Source organism: Pipistrellus hanaki (assembly GCF_964339955.1).
Source record: "Pipistrellus hanaki genome assembly, chromosome: 3".
NCBI classification, from domain to species: domain Eukaryota; kingdom Metazoa; phylum Chordata; class Mammalia; order Chiroptera; family Vespertilionidae; genus Pipistrellus; species Pipistrellus hanaki.
Window position 1 is genome coordinate 153,581,967 of NC_140505.1, and position 19,142 is coordinate 153,601,108.

Genomic DNA, 19,142 nt, shown 5'->3' on the forward strand with positions numbered 1-19,142 from the left:
AGGTGAATATGTGCTGGTGGCTGGGGTCCATGGCTTCTAATTGCTGTTTAAATGATGTTTTTCATTTACTCAGTCACAGCAGGGCCATTTATTTGCAGGTTTAATGAGAGACTAAGATGTGTTATGTGATATTACTATACAAAATGTTGCATGTTATCCTAGCCTATTTGGACTGCTACAACAAAATACCACAGGCTGGTCGCTTAAGTGACAGGCATTTATTCTCACAGCTCTGGAGGCTGGGAAGTTGAAGATCCAAGTGCCAACAGGTGCTGTATCAGATGAGGGCCCGCTTCCTGGTTCACAGATGGACGTCTTCTCACTGTGTCCTCACATGGTGGAAGGGGCAAGGGAGCTCTCTTAGATGTCCTTTATAAGGACACTCCCACCCCATTCATGATGGCCCCACTCTCATGACCTAATCACTTCCCCAAAGCCCCACCTCCAAATACCATAGCATTAGGAATTAGGTTTGAACATATGAATGTTGTCTAAAACAGATCTCTTTCTATTTCTATGATACTAAAGAGTAGAGGGAAATAGTTTCTAAACACTGAAATTGGGGCACTACAGTTTCCCAGGCATCTGGCTTACAGTAAGTAAGCACTGAGGAGACCTCTGCTGAATGAATGAATGCATGACCGCAAGGCTGAAAATACAAAAATATAAAAACCAAAGACAAAACATTTTAAGTCCAATGCTTCAAAATGTCAAAGATTCCCAACAAGAGTAAGGACAGTCAATAGCATCGTGCTTTTTAAAAAACAAAGACCCATTTTTAAGAGACACTGGATGCCAGTCTAAGAAGGTCATAACCAGGATGCTCAAGCATCCTGCAACCATGTTACATGAGGACGTGTTAATGGGTCTAGATATGTTTATCCTGAAACAGAGAAGACAAAATAGTTCTTTTGGTGCCAGGATGTCAGCCACTACTTCTTCAAATATTTGAAGCTGCTGAGCATGAACTAAAATTGTCAAGTAGAGTAAGAAGTTTTTAAAGTGTGTTCTCTTTGCAGCATCCTGGATGGAATTGGAGAACATCATGCTGAGTGAAATAAGCCAATCAATGAAAGAGAAACACCACATGACCTCACTCATTTGTGGATAATAAAGAACATTATAAACTGATGAACCATAAGATAGATATAGAGACAGTATATCAACAAGTAGACTGTCAAGTTACAGCGGGGACGGGAGGAAGATCTGGGGGAGATAATAGATCAACCGAAGGACTTGTATACATGCATATAAGTGCAACCAATGGACACAAAACTCTGGGGAGGGAGGGGATGTGTGGGAGGGAGGGAGGGGGTCAAAAAAATCAATAAAATATATTTTTAAAAAATAAATAAAAAAATAAAAATTAAAAAAAATTTAAAAAAATCAGCTATAAAAAAAAAAAAAAAAAAAAAAAAAAAAAAAAAAGTGTGTTCTCTATAAATCCAGAGTTTAGAAATATGGCCAGCTGGTAAAAATTGTAGGGGTCAACTTCTCACTGAACAAAAAGGAGCAGTTTAATACTTAGTGCTGCCAAGCAACAGAGGGCAGCTTTGGGAGGGATTTGGAAGGCAGGGAATTACAGTAATTTGGTATCTCCATTGTAAGAGGCATAGGACCTGGATTTTAGTATTATCATCTCCATGTTAGAAGTAAGGAAAGTGAAGCTTACTGGCAGAGAACAAAAATAACCTGTCCATATCAACAGCTGGTGGGTGGCACAGCTGAAATTCAAATCTAGTAGTAGTGTTTGTTTGTTTGTTTGTTTGTTTGTTTCCAGTTCAAATTCAATTCAACAAACATTATTTTTTAATGTCTGCTTTTGACCAGGCATTATGCTGGATGCTGGAGATACAAAGATAAATGACAGATAAAAGAGCTCCTTTCTTAAGAGGACTCACAGTTCATCTTCTCCATAGTGTTAGACATGTCTGAGAAAAGGCAACGTGACCATTCAGGTCTACTGGTAAAGTGTTATTAACCTTAACCAAATAATCACTATTGGTACACTCGCACCCTAAACGCTTATAGGTGTGGATTCCTTAGGATACAGTAGACATAGTTCTAAAATGTTGGCATAATAAGAGATTTCTGGAAATTCAGCCACAGGCATATTTTAAAATATTAAATGGCCATATCCCAGTAAAATATTACCAACAAGTTTGAAATATAGCTATTGTACTAAAGCTTCAGATATTGTGCCAGAAATTTCATTAGCTTGAGGCAAGGTTCAGAAAAGGGAAACTTGTGCTCTTGGCGACTACAGTGACATGGCTCGGGGGTGTCTAGATCACAGCCAGGATTCCTGAGTTCAGATCCTGGATTGTCACTTATCACCCATGTGCTTTGGACAAGTTACTTGACCGCTCTGTGATTCACCTGCCTCATCCGTAAAGTGAGATGATATATTGTAATAATAGGACCTACCTCAATAGGGTTGATATAAGAATTTAGAACAGGAGAAACCAAGATGGCGGCATAGGGTAGACACCCGAATGCAGCCTGCCACAACAAATTTGAATTTAGAACTGAAAAACAGGCGAAACATCACCCTGAAGCGCCAGACGGCTGGCTGAGAGGAGGCTCTACCATCTGGGAAGGAGAAAGAAGGCGAGCTGAACCTCAGGAACTATTATAAGAAGGTGCGGAGAACTGTGATTGCGAAAAGGCGGCTGCAGAGTTCGCTGCCGGCTTGCTTGCAGAGCGCAGAGAGGGCGGGCCGAGGTCACTGCCAGCTTACTCCATGCGCGGAGAGGGTGGACAGCTAATGCGCAGCTGGCTTTCTTGTTCGAGAGGAAAACAGAATCACCCTATTGCGCTGATAGACAGCCCCAGACAGGGAGAGGCCAGACTGTCGGGCAGTGGGCAGAGATCTCTCGGAGGTGTGTGAAGCCAGCAGCCATTACTGCGGGACTCAGAAACCAGACCCTTGTAGGGAGGGGCTGAATAAAACTTGTCTGCACCATCCAAGACTCTGCCCCATACAAGAGGAGCACAGAAGCCCTTCCAGTGGCTAGCTTCCTCATTCGCTGCCAGTAGGACTCTCCTAGGGAGGGGCAGACAGGAATCTAAAGCTTGTCTGCAACCAATTGTGCGGGATTCAGCATAGCTTGTCTGTGCCACCCCAAGACTCTGCCCCATTCAAGTAGAATACAGAAACCCTCCTAGCTGAGACACTTCTGATCCTCATAGCCAATTGGCTTGGAGATCAACGCTTCCCAGTGATACCAACAAGCAAGGCTTAACAACAAGATTGCACACATAGCCCACAAAGGGCTACACCAAGACTGTCCACCTCAGGTAACTGGGAGGCTGACTCACTGAACCATATAGGACACCTTAGCACACAAAGCCACCCTACCAACTCAGGGAAGCTGTGAAAATTCCAAGACAAGGAAATAGATCACAAACAAAAGAAATGGAGGAAAAAAGAGACTGGATATAGATTTCAAAACCACGCTTATAAGGTTTTTCAAGAATTTCCTAGAAAAGATTGATAAGACCTATGAGGATATGAAAAGGGATCAACAAGAACTAATAAGGGATCAAAAAGAAATAATAAGGGATCGACAAGAAATAAAGAATACATTGTCTGAAATAAAAAATATTATACAGAGTCCTAAAAACAGAATGGAAGATCGCAAGAATCAAGTAAAAGATTTGGAACATAAAGAGCCAGAAGACACTCCTCTGCAGAAGCAAGAAGACAAGACAATCCAGAAAGTTGAAAATAATGTAAGGACAACTTCAAGCAAACCAACATCAGAATTATGGGGGTCCCAGAAGATGAGAGAGAGCAAGATATCAAAAACATACTGAAAGAAATAGTGACAGAAAACTTCCCCCACCTGGTGAAAGAATTAGACTTACAAGTCCAGGAAGCACACAGAACTCCAAACAAAAGGAATCCAAAGAAGACCACACCAAGACACATCATAATTAAAATGCCAAGAGCAAAAGACAAAGAGAGAATATTAAAAGCAGCAAGAAAAAAGCAGGTAGTTACCTATAAAGGAACACCTATACGATTGTTAGCTGATTTCTCAACAGAAACTATGCAGGCCAGATGGGAATGGCAAGAAATATTCAAGGTGATGAATAGTAAGAACCTACAGCCAAAAATAATCTACCCAGCAAAGCTATCACTCAGAATCGAAGGCCAGATAAAGAGCTTCACTAATAAAAAAAAAAAAAGCTAAAGGAGTTCATCACTGCCAAACCAGAATTATATGAATTGCTGAAGGGGGTTCTTTCAGAAGAGAAAGTAAATAAAGATAAAAACTATGAACAACAAATACGTAACTATCAACAAGTGAATCTAAAAACCAAGGGAATTTAAAAAATCTGATGAACAATATTAACTGCTGAATATAATAGATTCAGAGGTATGAAGGGGAGTGAACTGACGATTCTCAGGGAAAAGGGGAGAGGGGGGTGTAGGAAGAGATTGAACATAAACTGTGCACCTAAGGATGAGGACAATGGGGAGTGGGGAAAGGGCAGAGTGTGGGGTGGAAATCTGGTGGAGGGGAGCAATGGAGGGGGGGGGCGGAAATGAAGAACATTTGTAATAATATGAACAATAAAGATTTTTTTTTTTTAAGAATTTAGAACAGTGCCTGGCACATTGCTGGCAGTCAATAAACATTCAGCTATTTGCACTTTAAAGTATAGACTTATTCTCTACTAAAGTCAATAATCCAGTTTAGCACTCCAATCTTCTGCTTTCCATCCAAGGGGGTCCATCTTCTGTGACATCTCTTTTTTTACATAAACACCAGTTCTGGTTAGGAATACTGGCATAAGTGCATTGTATACTTTGTAAATATTGCAGTAAATTCTGATTTATCTTATTAACAATTGAGACTACTCAGTAGTATTAGAAGTTTCACTATCCTATTTTGTGATTTCATCAATGTGGATTTTAGTTTAACTTAGTGCCAAGTAAGTGTTCAATAAATATTGTCCAAATAAGCCTGTTCAGGCTATCTTCTAGTATGTTAAGACCTATAGTTTGGAGATTTAAAAATATGAAATTCCAATGTGTTTACTAGTTACTGCTTCGGCACTATAGTAATCTATCTGTTCTTGTTAAGCTCTCAGCAAAATGATGCCTATCAAGGCAATCCAAGGATTTTTTTTTTTTTCTCCTCTATTACTGGCCCTGTAGGATTAACTCCTAATTTGGTTAAGATTAACTGCTAATTTGGTTCTTTGATTTGGGTGATTTTTAAAATACTTCCTATACTTTAAAAAATTACTTAAAGCAGTTTTCCATTAAAGATATATACAATAAGACTGATAAAATGTTTAAAGATGAGAAGATTTATATGAAACATCTAGGTTCATATCTCAACAGGAAGAATTTTCAAGGTAACAAATTCAAAGAGATATTTATCTAACATTTCTTTAACTTAAGAAAATGGATCTACATAATAAGTGATATCTTCAACAATATTTTAATGAAATGTGCAGAAAGTTACCAATGACAAGAATTTATGTTTATTATATATTTACTACATACTCAAATAATCTTTATAAATGCCATGAATAAAATTCTAAAACTTTTAACAGAGTTGAGACTAAATATTGATTTTCTAACTCTAATTCAGAAAATTTACCATTTTTTCCACTATATTATCTTATACCTACCATTTATAGAGGAAAATTTGACCTTGTAATTATAGACATGTACATACATTCATGCAAACATACGTATAGAGCTTCCATAATTCACACACCACATATACAAACACATATGCCTTTGCCATTACCAACAATCTTATTGAAGAGATGAGTCCTCTCAGTAAGTAAATATGACTCCCTTAATTCAATGATTAAATTCACACAGCATCTGTCAAGCTGATGATTTACTACATTTTGCATTGGTTACTTTTGTCTGTTTCCCATGTTTCCATCATGTCATGATTTTTTTGTTTGTTTGTTTCAAAATCTTTCTTGCAATCACTATACAACAGTCAATGCCCAGAATGTGAAAAATAAATAAAATTGAGCCTACAATAAAACAGATCTGGAATTTTAATTTAAACCAGTCATCAAAAGTCTGGATCAATACATCAAAAAATAGAAGTTATTCCTTTTCTCCTTTTATAAATGGAGTCAGTTCTAAATATTAGCATTAGTTTTATTAGCTACATTAAAACATGAGGCATAGATGAAAAACAGCAGGCCTTGGGGTGTAATGATACCACTAGCTTTTAGCCCAGCCAAGAAAACATCAACAAATTACATTGTTGGCACACTCAGAAGACTAGGAAACCAACCAACAACTTGCCTTTTTTTTTCCTTTTAGTTACCTCACAAACCTGAATGAATACATTCATCAGCTAAATAGCCTTGTGTTATTTGAGATTAAAAATGTAGCATGTAACAAGTTATTCTCTTATTGCAAATAACTACTGAAAAGGCAGATATCAAAGGACTATAACCAAGTGATTCATTCAGGAGATTAAGGTACTTTCAGCAATTCCCTAAATTATGATCCTATGATACTCCCTTTCCCAGCTTTTGCTTAGCCAACACATCTAAATGAGTGGTTCTAAGTGTGGTATCCAGAGCAACGGCCACAGATCCATGTGCGTGAACTTATTAAAAATTATTGAATCCTGCTGAGACCTGCCGACCCAGACCCTCTGGGAGTGGGGCCCAGGACTCATCTCTGATGAGTTCTCTAGGTCAGTGTTTCCCAAACTTTTGACATATGTGTACCCCTTGTATAATTTTCGTAACGCCGAGTATCCCTAGTACTCATGAGAACGTAGAACTAGGCACAGCTAAGCACAGTGCAGTGCATATCCCCACCAAACTCCAGTGCAACGTGTACCCCTACCAAACTCTTCCCGTACCCCTGGGGGTACACGTACCACATTTTGGGAAACACTGCTCTAGGTGATTCGGATGGTCACTAAAATTGGAGAACTGATCTGAATAAAAAACTCAGTTTCTTTTTGCCTTTGATGCCTCGCTTTATTCCTCACTTACACCCTCATTCATAATTACCAACTCCTGCTTATTATAGATCTACTCATTGGAAACTGCACTCAAGCACAGTGTGAGGATGCTCTGTCAATCACTGCTGTGTTGGCTCAACAGAAAAACATCTCTGGATTCTCTGCCCCGTCCTCAGCTGCAGCTCTGTAACTGCAGGGATGTGCAGCTTTGAGGATCCATCCAACCGGCCGTCATAACTGCTTGGCTCATTGGTCACAGTTCTGCACAAACCGCCTGCATGCGTGTGCACTTGGCCCTCACGTTGCTCATGTCACACCCTCTCTGCTATCTTGCCATGTGAATCTGCTGCTCACGCTGCTGAGATTGCCTCCTGTGGATGTTCAGTAACTTGTTTAATCAAGGAGGGTGGTCTATGTCACTATATGACCTTCTGCAGTGGACCCCTGTCTCATAGGGAAGCTTGGAATAGGAAGGGGGACTGGTAATTCCTCAGGAGGAGGAGCAAGGGCTGGCACTCCAAAGGGTAAGCAAGTGATGCCCAAGTCCAGCACAGAGAGATGCAGCAGATAAAGAACTGGAGAGCAGTTGGGTTTTTAACAATCATTTGCAGCTAAGGGAAGTGAGGCAAAGCATCACTTCCTGAAAACTGTCTTACAATCTTAGCACTTAAGTGCTAAGAATACTAACTTCTCCTTGGTTGGCTCCTTTCTCTGTCTCCACAAATCATACGACTATATTTGGATATGTCCAAAAATAATGAATTGGGCAAAGCAGATACCTTACTGTAGATGTTCAATAAATTCATTATAATATGGATATGTGTAATATATGAAAATTACTGATTAAATTCCAATAAATTCTGGATAACATATCGCAAAATAACGAAATGCTATTTATAACTGATTTTAAGAAACACATCAGTGGATTACTTCTACTGCATTTCACAACATTAACATGGTTTCATCCTACCTTTTTCTACTACTAAAATGTTCAGTTAATAAGCCCACTCGGTAGTGGACTTAACACCTGTTGGTCAACCTCTGCTGCACTGGTGTCGTAATTCGAGGATATCAGCACCTCTTCCGCAGCTTCCATATCAAAACTGGAGTCAGCCGAAGCCGGTTTGGCTCAGCGGTAGAGCGTCGGTCTGCGGACTGAAAGGTCCCAGGTTCGATTCCGGTCAAGGGCATGTACATTGGTTGCGGGCACATCCCCGGTAGGGGGTGTGCAAGAGGCAGCTGATCGATGTTTCTCTCTCATCGATGTTTCTGACTCTCTATCCCTCTCTCTTCCTCTCTGTAAAAAATCAATAAAATATATTTTATAAAAAAATAAATAAAAAAAACTGGAGTGAATGATTTACTATGAAGTTTCCAAAAATGCTCTTAACAGGATTTGGTGAATGAGGCTGCCTTTGGCTCTCTGTGTCCACAACATCACTGGCGGACGGACCCTGCCTATCCCAAAGTGGTCTGGCGCGTGATGCAGTGGTGGGAAAGCTGGAGTGAAACAGGGAGTCCAGGAAGGCAGGCTCCCAGACCTAACACATACCAGCTCTAATCTGCTGCCTTGTCTACAACCAGAGAAACAGTCTATGGTTCTGCATGGCAGTTTCTAAGAAAACTCCCCCGACATCTCTCTGCCCAGTGCAAAGTCTTGAGATAACCTCACTGTCATTTTGAATCAGGGCCGACACAGAGCATCACAGCCAACCATTCTCCACTGCGTGTTACAACAGGGAAAGGGGAGAGAAGTGTTAAGGTGTTTCTCTCTCTCTCTCTCTCTCTCTCTCTCTCTCTCTCTCTCTCTCTCTCTATATATATATATATATATATATATATATATATATATATATATATATATATATTTTTTTTTTTTTTAATATATTTTTAGAATATATTTTATTGATTTTTTACAGAGAGAAAAGGGAAAGGGATAGAGAGTTAGAAACATCAATGAGAGAGAAACATCGATCAGCTGCCTCCTGCACACCCCCCACTGGGGATATGCCCGCAACCAAGATGAATGCCCTTGACCGGAATCAAACCTGGGACCCTTCAGTCCGCAGGCTGATGCTCTATCCACTGAGCCAAACCGGTTTCAGCTATATATATTTTATTGACTTCAGAGAGGAAGATAGAAATATCAATGATGAGAGAGAATCATTGATGGGCTGCCTCCTCACACACCCAACTGGGGATTGAACCTGCAACCTGGGCAAGTGTCCTGACTGGGAATCGAACAGTGACCTCCCGGTTCATGGGTCAACACTCAACCACTGAGCTATGCCAGCCAAGTACTATATTTTTTAAACACCTTTGCAGAAGCAGCAAGCCCAATTCCCAAATACTCAGTAAACAAATGTTTTAGTCCTTAACGAACCATAAGAGAGAAGCTCATCTCAGAACAAGCTGCCATTTCACTAAAATTGCTGGAAAGGTGCTATCATTGGTTTTAGGTGCTTCTTGCTTAATATAGCTCCCCTGACAGAACTTGATCTCATTTCTCTTGCCCCCAGACTGCTCGCAGGTGCTTGTTTACCTCCTTCAGGTCCTGCACCACGGCGGTCAGCCTCTCGTTCTCTGCCTGAATGTTAGTGACCACAGCCCGGCTCTGCTTCAGCTCGTTCTGCATCTCCAAGATCTTCCCCAGGTAGTACGCTTCCTTCGAGGCCGACTCCTGCAGCAGCGTCTCCTCCCGCGTCTCTCCATCCTCAGCAACTTTCCGGTGGATGGAGTAGGACTGCCCAAAGGCCTGCAGAGCATTTGCAAAGAAAAAAGAGTTCACAATGAAATGCCCCAAAGAATGCTAGTACACAGGCTTAGGGAAATGCTTTGCTTGTAAGAAGAGCTGATCTGCAAGACATCCTGAAGCAAAACTACATTTTCTTTAATAGAACAGTCTAGCAGCTTTCATTGATATTTAAAATAATTCAAATTCAATTAATAAGGAAAACTAAATTTTAAATGTCTTGTTAAATATATATTAGGTTAAGGAAAACCTGAAAAACATTGCTGCTTAAACATTGTTGCTTGCTTTAAATTACCTTTTTTGTTTGTTTACAAATCCTAAGAAACAGATAGTTCAGTGCTAATGAGTCCATTTAAATCCATGTTCTCATTTTCATTCTAGAAAAAAAAAATCCCCAAAATATTTTTCAAGGAAGAAAGCAATAGTTTCATTAGCTTCCTAATATATTAGCAGTAAGGATACACCAATCTTGAGCAGTACCCTTAAGACAAAATCATCAAACCGCATTCAAATTGCCTGTACCGCAAAAAGACTTTGAAATATAGTCAATGTATAAGGAGACATATAGGTAGCTACTTATTTGTGCAAGAGGAAAAACAGAATAATAAATCAGAAACTAATGAAATTGGTGATATGCAGGAGGTGAGTGAGAAGGGGGTAGAAAGAATGAAGGAATGAAATGTGATACAAGGGGCGGGGGTGGTAGTTTTCTGAGTATGCCTTTCCATATAATTCTGACTCTGAGAACTAAAGTAATGTTTCACATACCTCCCCAATAAATGATAATTAAAGTCAACCTCCATGTGTCAGGGGAACCCAAATGGAGCACAACAACCAATGAGCCTGGCTGTATTGCAAATGAACAACATAATTACACTAAAAGGGGTGGAGGGGAAAAGACTTAATCTGAACAATTTTGGAAATCAGTATTTTTACTATATATTACAAAGCTAAAGACAAAACGAACTGTACCCTAACACTACTGTCTAGTTCATATATTTTTTTCCTCACAAGAATTTAGAAATCACTATTCTGAAACTTTATGTTGTTGTTAATGCTCACCTGAGGATATTTTTCCATTGATCTGAGAGTCGAATAGAAATGGCAAGACAGAGAGAAATATCTATGTGTGAGAAACACACCAATTGGTTGCCTCCTGCAGGCACCCCAACCAGGGCCTGGGCCAGGGAGGAGCCTGCAATCAAGGTATGTGCCCTTGACCAGAATCAAACCAGGGACCCTTTGGCCCACAGGTCAATGCTCTATCCACTGAGCCAAACCGGCTAGGGCTGAAACTCCTTCAGACGTAAACAAGAGTTGAGCAAATAAGTAAATATAATACAGATAATGAAAGCCAGATCTCTCAGTGTTGGAGAAAGGAGTTGCAAACAAGGAAGAGGAGATGTCTAGAAGGAAACTAGTGGTATTGGGTCCTAATTAGAAGCATCAGAATGAACTTATAGCCTTTAATAGGTAGATAAATATTGAGAGATAGATAAGTAGATAGGCAGAGAAAGAGAGGGGTTTATATACATATACATACTTCATAGCCTTGTCAACTGCGAGGGCATAGAAGTAATGACATACCAGTAGCAATGAGCATACCTTGCACCAAAATTTTGTTCCTAAATATCAATCTCCAATGAAAAGAACTAGAGGTATTTAGAAAAAAGACCAATTCCTATACTAGAGCAAAATGAACTTGGTGCATCTTGTAGTTCCAAAAGATTAAGTAACAAAATACCTTTTTTTTTTTTTTTTTTTTAAATAATGGGGCTATATCAGGAGACATAAGAGCCTACGTGAAGGGGCACCCCATAGCCAAAGATGAGATAACGTGGGCAACAAAATAAATATAGTAATGAAGTATAATACATGAGCAAGTATCCGCAAGTCCACATTGATATAATAACTGAATAAATGAGGGAAGAAATAGCTCTTATAGAATTCTAATTAATAAATTTGAAGGAATTATAGAAATAAAATATATCAGCGTCTGGCAAACACCAAGTAATAACTGTTGCAGGTAAGAATTATCGGTGGACTATAAAATTAACAGACAAAAACTATGATGAGAAACAGGACATCTGCACAGTTTTAAAGCATCTTCTCCCAATAGTTAGACTACAAGCAATGAGACATATTGATATAACATGTACCCTCTGATATAATACACTGAGAGAGCACAGCATTGCTTCTGTGATACTCTTGCCAAACACGCATAAGCCAATTCTTAGCATAAAGAAATAAAATAAACCCAAACTGGGCAACATTCTACAAAATGACTGGCCAGGACTCTTCCAAGTATTGAAGTTAGAAAAAATAGAGAAAGACTCCTGCCAGACTAGATGAGAATAAGAAAACATGACAATTAAATGCACTGTAGGGTCCTGGACCTACAAAAAGACATTAGTAAGACAATTGGCAAAACTGAAATAAATGACTTTTATTGGTTAATATTATTATATCAGTGTCCATGTTGTTTCCATAATTAGATTATAGTTATGTAAGATGTTAACATTTGGAGAAGCTATGTAAAGGGCACAATGAAATTCAGGGTAATATTTTTATAACTTTTTTCTGGGTCTAGCGCTATTTGAAAATAAGTGAAATCTCTGCCCTAAAGAAATTGATAGATCTGCGAAAATACTGGCACACAGGGTTATAAAAAATGTATGTGCGCAAACTCCAAAGGGATACTATATTCAGTTAGAAGTACTATGGCTTTATTATGTAACCTGTGCTATTACATTTTGAAATTTTAAAATGTCATAAGATGATGCTTCTGGGCTATGTATAGTCCATGAGGAAATAAGGCAGGAATGAACCTTTGAAACTCAGTTTCACATTTGTTACAAACCTGAAGGCAGGAAGGTATATGTTAGTCATTATAAGGACATTGTAAAAGTCAGGAGGAGATGGCTGGATTTAGTGATTCCAAAGACAATCTGGTACTCTTCTCCAAATTAAACTCATAGAAACAGAAATTTAAAAAATATATACTAATCTGAAAACCCATGTCTCAATAAACTATCCCCCTTAAAATCTCGACATGGGCCGAAACCGGTCTGGCTCAGTGGATGAAGCGTCGGCCTGCGGACTGAAAGGTCCCAGGTTCTATTCCGGTCAAGGGCATGTACCTTGATGGCGGACACATGCCCAGTGGGGGGTGTGCAAGAGGCAGCTGATCGATGTTTCTGACTATCTGTCCCTCTCCTTTCCTCTCTATGAAAAATCAATAATATATATATATATATATATATATATATATATATATATATATATAATATATTTTATTGATTTTGTACAGAGAGGAAGGGAGAGAGATAGAGAGTTAGAAACATCGATGAGAGAAAGTCATCGATCAGCTGCTTCTTGCACACCCCCTACTGGGGATATGCCCACAACCAAGGTACATGCCCTTGACCGGAATCAAACCCGGGACCCTTCAGTCCCCAAGCCGACGCTCTATCCATTGAGCCAAACTGGTTTTGGCTATATTTTTAAAAACTTAAAAAAAAAATCTCAACATGGCCCTAGCTGGCTTTGCTCAGTGGATAGAGCATCAGCCTGTGGACTGAAAGGTCCCAGGTTCTATTCCCAGTCAAGGGCACATCCCTAGGTTTTGGGCTTTATCCCCAGTGTGGGGCATGCAGAAGGCAGCCATTCAATGATCTCTCTCATCATTGATGTTTCTATCTCTCTCTCCCTCTCCCTTCCTCTTTGAAATCAATTATATTTTTTTTTTAATTCGACATGGATCAAAATTAAAGGATGGTTACTAAGCATCAACTAAGGAAGAAATATTCCAGGATTGATGTTCACCTGTACAAAGCGAGCTACTGCTGGTGTTAGGCTTTCAGCCTCTGGATAGAAAGAACTTATTTGAAAAGCCAAATTTCCACATGTGGAAAAAAGCATACTGACTCATGAATAGGTGAAAAATTATTTTTGGAAATGATGTTTACATTACTTTTCCATCAGTAATGGTCAGATTCTGTAAGGTCAAGTCTGAATTCACTACATCAAAAGCCTTTGGGGACAAGAGAGAGTTCTGGAAGGAACCTCCCCACGTGACCTGGGAAAGTCTTCAGCAGACTCTCCCCGGCAAAGGAACCCTGATTCTACAGTCAAGTATCAGGACAATTTTAAATTAGCATGGCCTGGCTGGATGGCTCGGAGGTTGAGTATCAACCTATGAACCAGGAGGTTATGGTTTGATTTCCGGTTGTGGGGGGTGAGAGGGTGAGTGGATGCAGGAGACAGCCAATCAATGATTCTCTATCATCATTGATGTTTTTATTGCTCTGTCCCTCTCCCTTCCTCTCTGAAATCAATAAAAATATTTTTTAAATAAAATAAAATGAGCTTGAACTGTGTGTCAAACTTTAAGCGAGTTTCCTTTTCACAACTACTTCCCTGCTTCTATGTTATAAAGAACCTCAACGGGGCCATTTTTCTTTATTCTGCCTGAGTCAAGTCAATAGACTCAGATGGTCTACGGCTCTCACATTATTCTCAGCACACAGGCAATGGTCGCCTGATCGCTAAAAACAACCCCTACGGTCTTGACAGCAAGCGAACATATCTGGATCCTGCACAAGTGGAAAGCTTTAAATTTCATACATATTCCCAGAATACATTTTCCCAAAAGAGTATCAAAACTAAAATTGCAAATATAATAATTGTGATGAATCTTTAACTCATATCTATTGCAGCTTAGAAACCTTCACTGAACATATAGGTTTCCAAAATTAGTCATTTTTTAGATGAAGAATTTGGTCCTGCCTTGGACCTGATTTTAAAACCAATGAAAGGATGAAAGGTTATGCGAGGACATTTTTACTTAAAATAGAAAAATAATACCAATCCTGCACAGCCTACAAATAAATGCCCAACAATCTGCATTTCCAAATTTACTGATAACTAACACTATTCAGAAAATATCTGCATGTTGGAAAGAGAGGGTAAGGGAGAACACACCCCTACTTTACCTAATTCCTATTTGTTAGTAACTAAAATTGGGCATGACTGCCAACTGCACCTATCATTTGGCCAATTGTGAAGGTTGACTATCAGACACGCCCTGCTCTGTCAGGTACCTCCCTCCTCCACCACCAGTCCAAGTACATCCCAGCAATGCTGAGCCCAAGAGAAGAGAAACAACCTTTTCTAAGGCTATTGAAGCTGCATTCTTGGCAGAAATCACAAAACTACCTTCCATTTCTATTTATAGGCAACCCTAAGGTAGTCATGCTTCTAGCTGTATTTTGTCCAGACAGCAAATTCCTTTTAGACACTGCAATCATTTCATGGGTAAGTTTTATTTAAAATTAACTGAGGTAAGCTGATATTTCTAAATAATTTTAGAATGCATTATGATTTCTCCTCATGTGTGTAGCTACAAGTGCATAATGCTGCTTTAATATATTCCACTGCCATGTGTCACAGTTGCTGTAAATTATGTAGCAGAGTAAGTCCAATTAGCTCTATAATAAGCATCTTGGTTTTTCTCCTTCCACTCCCATGACTTCAGAATCCAAAGAAAACTGATATTTTTAACATTTCATGTTCAGGACAGTATGTTAGCTGTTAAGCAAAACCTTCATACTTACTATTCTCCATAATATGAAAGATAAAAGAAATAAAGTTTGGCTAGCATATTTAGTAATATCATTATCTTTAAAGTCTGTGTCCTTGGTTATAGAATTTTCATTCTTTCATTAAAATTTGTGGCAGAACAGTGTACTACCGTGTTTCCCCGAAAATAAGACCTAACGCATGGAAAGATAAGACATCCCCTGAAAATAAGACCTAGCGCAACTTTGGGAGAAAAAATTAATATAAGACACTGTCTTATTTTCGGGGAAACAGGGTAGGTCACCCACGGACATTAGACAAAATATTTTTTATTTGAAATACTAAAATTCACTCATTCATTCATTTGTTCCTTCATTCAACAATATTTACAGAGAACTGTAACAGATACTGCTTTAGACACTGAGTATTCAGCAGTGTTCTAGCGGGGGGAAACTTCTCCTGTTGGGAGCGTACATGCTAGTGGAACATAAATAAACCAACCAGTGTGTAGCATAATGTTGGGAAAGTTCTAAAAATAAAATGAGTATAACACAGCATTGCCCAACAAAACGCTCTGGGATGATGTAACTCTGTCTTCCAATATAATAACCACTATCCCCACAAGTGGCTCCTGAGCTCCTGATGTGTAACTAGTGTGACCAAAGAATTGACTTTTTAATTTTATGTAATTAATTTTAATTGTCCCAGATGGCTAGTGTCTATGGTGTTGGATCGTCCAGGGGAGAGAGAGTAGAGCAGGTGCACAGACAGGGAGCCTCATTAGTGAGGACCTTGAGAGAAGATGTCTCTGAGTGGACAGACACCTGCTCTGAGCAGACACCTGGACAAAGGAGGGAGGGAGCCACGACCTAACCTTTCCCCAGAGGAGCAAGCCTACATTTAAGTGCTGCGAAGCAAGAATTACAGATAGCCATGGCGCCTCTACATAGACTATCAGTGGCAGTTCTGTAAAGTCCCTACCACAGCACTTTAAGATCTCAGTGCTCCAAGGAATATGTGGGCATGATTTAACTTGTAGAAGTAAAGGGTTGGCAAGTGGCCTGTCACTGAAACCCATCCTCCCCAATGCATGATCTTTCCTTCTCTGAACACAATAAACATTTTTTGACCAATTATATTTCTTTGTTGCTCAGCTACCAGGAAATTCAGCATTAAATGCTCTGTAGCAATCAATTACAATACCTTAAGTCTCTGGTATAATTGTCTCCTGTTTTCTGTATAGTTTTGAGTTCTTATTGTTTTTATACCCATTATCTCATTTTTTTCTACTTCAAATACTATTAAAGTAGAGCTCAGTGACCGGTCCCTTGCTTCTGGCTAGCACTTTTTGCGTCTCACTCAAGATCCTTCTCTTCTCCAAGGTCAACAAGCTATTCTTCCAAATGGTTAAAAGTTGTGCCTTTTATATTTATATCCCTTAGTTCACCTTCAAATTATTTTTGTGTATGAAATAAGGACAGATCTATTTTCATTATTTTTATATGAATAATCAATTCCTCTAGCACCATTTAATGAACTGCCCTTCCTTTCCCACTGATGTCGAGGGAGGGCCAAGAATGCCATAAATCATATTGACATAAATGTGCCTGTATTTAGGCTATGCCATAATGCTTTAATGATAAGGTATTGAAGTGAGGAGCAGTTCCCTATTGGAAAAGAAAAAAAGAGAGAGTTTAAACCTTTATTTATTAAGTTATTCAAACTTTGAAATATCTGCATCAAATTGGATGCTATTACTAACATAAACTAACAAAATGTATTAAGTGTATTAAATGGAAAACCATACTTTGAAAAAAGAGAGCAAGTCCGTACTGATTTTGAAATTTAGTCAGTAATATTATACATGAAACTAGGTTTTTTCCCCTTTATGTTAGTAACATATTTAATTATAAAAGAAAATACAGGTAACACAAAAAAGCAGAAAAGGAGAACAAATGACCCATTATACCACCTTCCCTCCCCCTCCCCCAACAATTTAGGCAAGTTCAGGACCTCCACATCTTTGCATTTGGCTTCTGGACAGATCTTTGTTTCTAGACAGAAGCTGTCTGCTGGGCCCCTGAGATCCTGAACACTTGTTCTTATTCACTTGTACATACTTACCTGGTTTGAATCTCAAATCAAGATCTGGTCTTCTCCCTTCATGAACTTGGCTCAACCAAAAGGATTCCACCTGCACAGGCTGGCGGCCACCTGTGCTTCCTCCCCTAGTCCTCTCTGGTTTCTCATTTTTCTTTTTGTTGGCAGGCTAATACATGTTCATGAGAAATCTTGGGACAAACAGTGTCCCCTAATTGTTGTATATGGTCAATCTTATTTCTTATAGTTCACTTTCAGCCTCCTTTGCTGAATTGAAAGCTAGTCTCTTATTATTACAGCTACCAATTACAGAGAATTTAAGAATCAGCATAGGGAAAAATGTGTACTCAGCAAGCAATCTCAAAAGATCTGTCCAGAAGCAAAATGCAAATGCATACATGCTATCATTATAATAACCAGAAACTTTTTTATAGATTCTTTTTTTTTTTAAGATAAAACATGTATAAAATATAGGTAAAATATTCTTTTTGGGCCTCGTCCAATGAGTGTCTTTGTCATTAAAAAGCATTGTGGCATAAAGAAAGTTAACTTCTTGCCCTGCCAGTGTGGCTCAATGATTGAGTGTCAACCTATAAATCAGGTTGATTCCCACTCAGGGCACAAGCCTGGGTTGCAGGGCGCAAGCCCAGGTTGTGGGCTTAATCCCCAGTAGGGGCGAGCAAGAGGCCACTGGTCAATGATTCTCTCTTATTAATGTTTCTATCTCGTTGTCTCTCTCCTTCCTCTCTGAAATCAATAAAAATATATTTTTTAAAGAAATTTAACTTCTTAAGTCATCGTAAGTTATATTCTGGGTCCGCTAGTATAAAAATATTAAATTTCACATTCCTTTTCCCAATTAAATTTCAAACCAATCCCTATTTTTTTTTAATTCTTTTTGCAAACTTTCCTTCCTTCCCTTTCTTTTATTCTCCTATCCTTCTATCCGATAAACATTTATTGAGTGCCGCTGCATTTAGGTACCAAATCACTGGAATGTCAAAGCCTCATTATACTGTATGAAAAAAATCAGGTGGCTATTTATATGCCAGTTTTTTATAAAAATAAGTCTATCCCTTTAAAGGACAACTTTTTAAGCCATTCATTCAGCTTAAGCAAATGAACTGAAATCAGCTCATGCAGAATGACCTCACTCCAATTCCCCTGGAGAAGAGGGATCCCCCAGAGGAAATTATTCTAGTTCAGGGCTCAGAAAAGGAAAGCCTCAGAAGAAAGAGCCATAGAAAGGAGGTTTTCATTCAGGAAAAAGATTATTTCACACTCTATTCCCAGAGAATAAATACACTGGGCTTTTCTTAAACCTAAAGAAGAAAGTAATGGAGGAATATTCCTGATCTTGCAATTATTAGGAAAAAAAAAAAAAAAAAAAAAAAAGCAGTATTGACATAGAGTTATCAACATGACCTAGATTTTCTTAAAGTTCAGTTGTGACTAGAATGTAAAGAGAATGGCTCAAGTGACTTTTATTATTAATCAAGTAAGAAAAGAAAAATGTTTCTTGGACATATGGTTTCCTTTGCTCTGAATGTGGGCACTTATGTTCTTGTTGGTAAGAAAGTAAATGAACAATTATGTTTTGAGTGTGTCTTCTTGTTTTTGCAAGAAGCATGTGATGTGTCACTTTAATTTTTTAAAGTCGTCTCAGCCTAGAAAACATTATTTATAATAACAATATTGTTCCCTATTTGGCCTATAAGTTTCAGTAACCTGCCCGAGTC

The 19,142-nt window shown here is 38.8% G+C and overlaps 1 protein-coding gene across 7 annotated transcripts in view; it reads right to left on the reverse strand.

Moving 5' to 3' along the window:
• BICD1 (BICD cargo adaptor 1) overlaps nucleotides 1-19,142 on the reverse strand; it is a gene marked incomplete at its 5' end in the record, with an annotated part of 189,234 nt that overhangs the window by 105,117 nt on the left and 64,975 nt on the right. For all 7 annotated transcript variants that reach the window (XR_014794512.1, XM_084877852.1, XM_084877851.1 and 4 more), the window contains one exon: nucleotides 9,514-9,726. Coding sequence is in view for 6 of the 7 variants with exons in the window: in XM_084877852.1 (XP_084733978.1) it covers nucleotides 9,514-9,726 (213 nt within the window). The remainder of the gene's footprint in view (nucleotides 1-9,513; nucleotides 9,727-19,142) is intronic.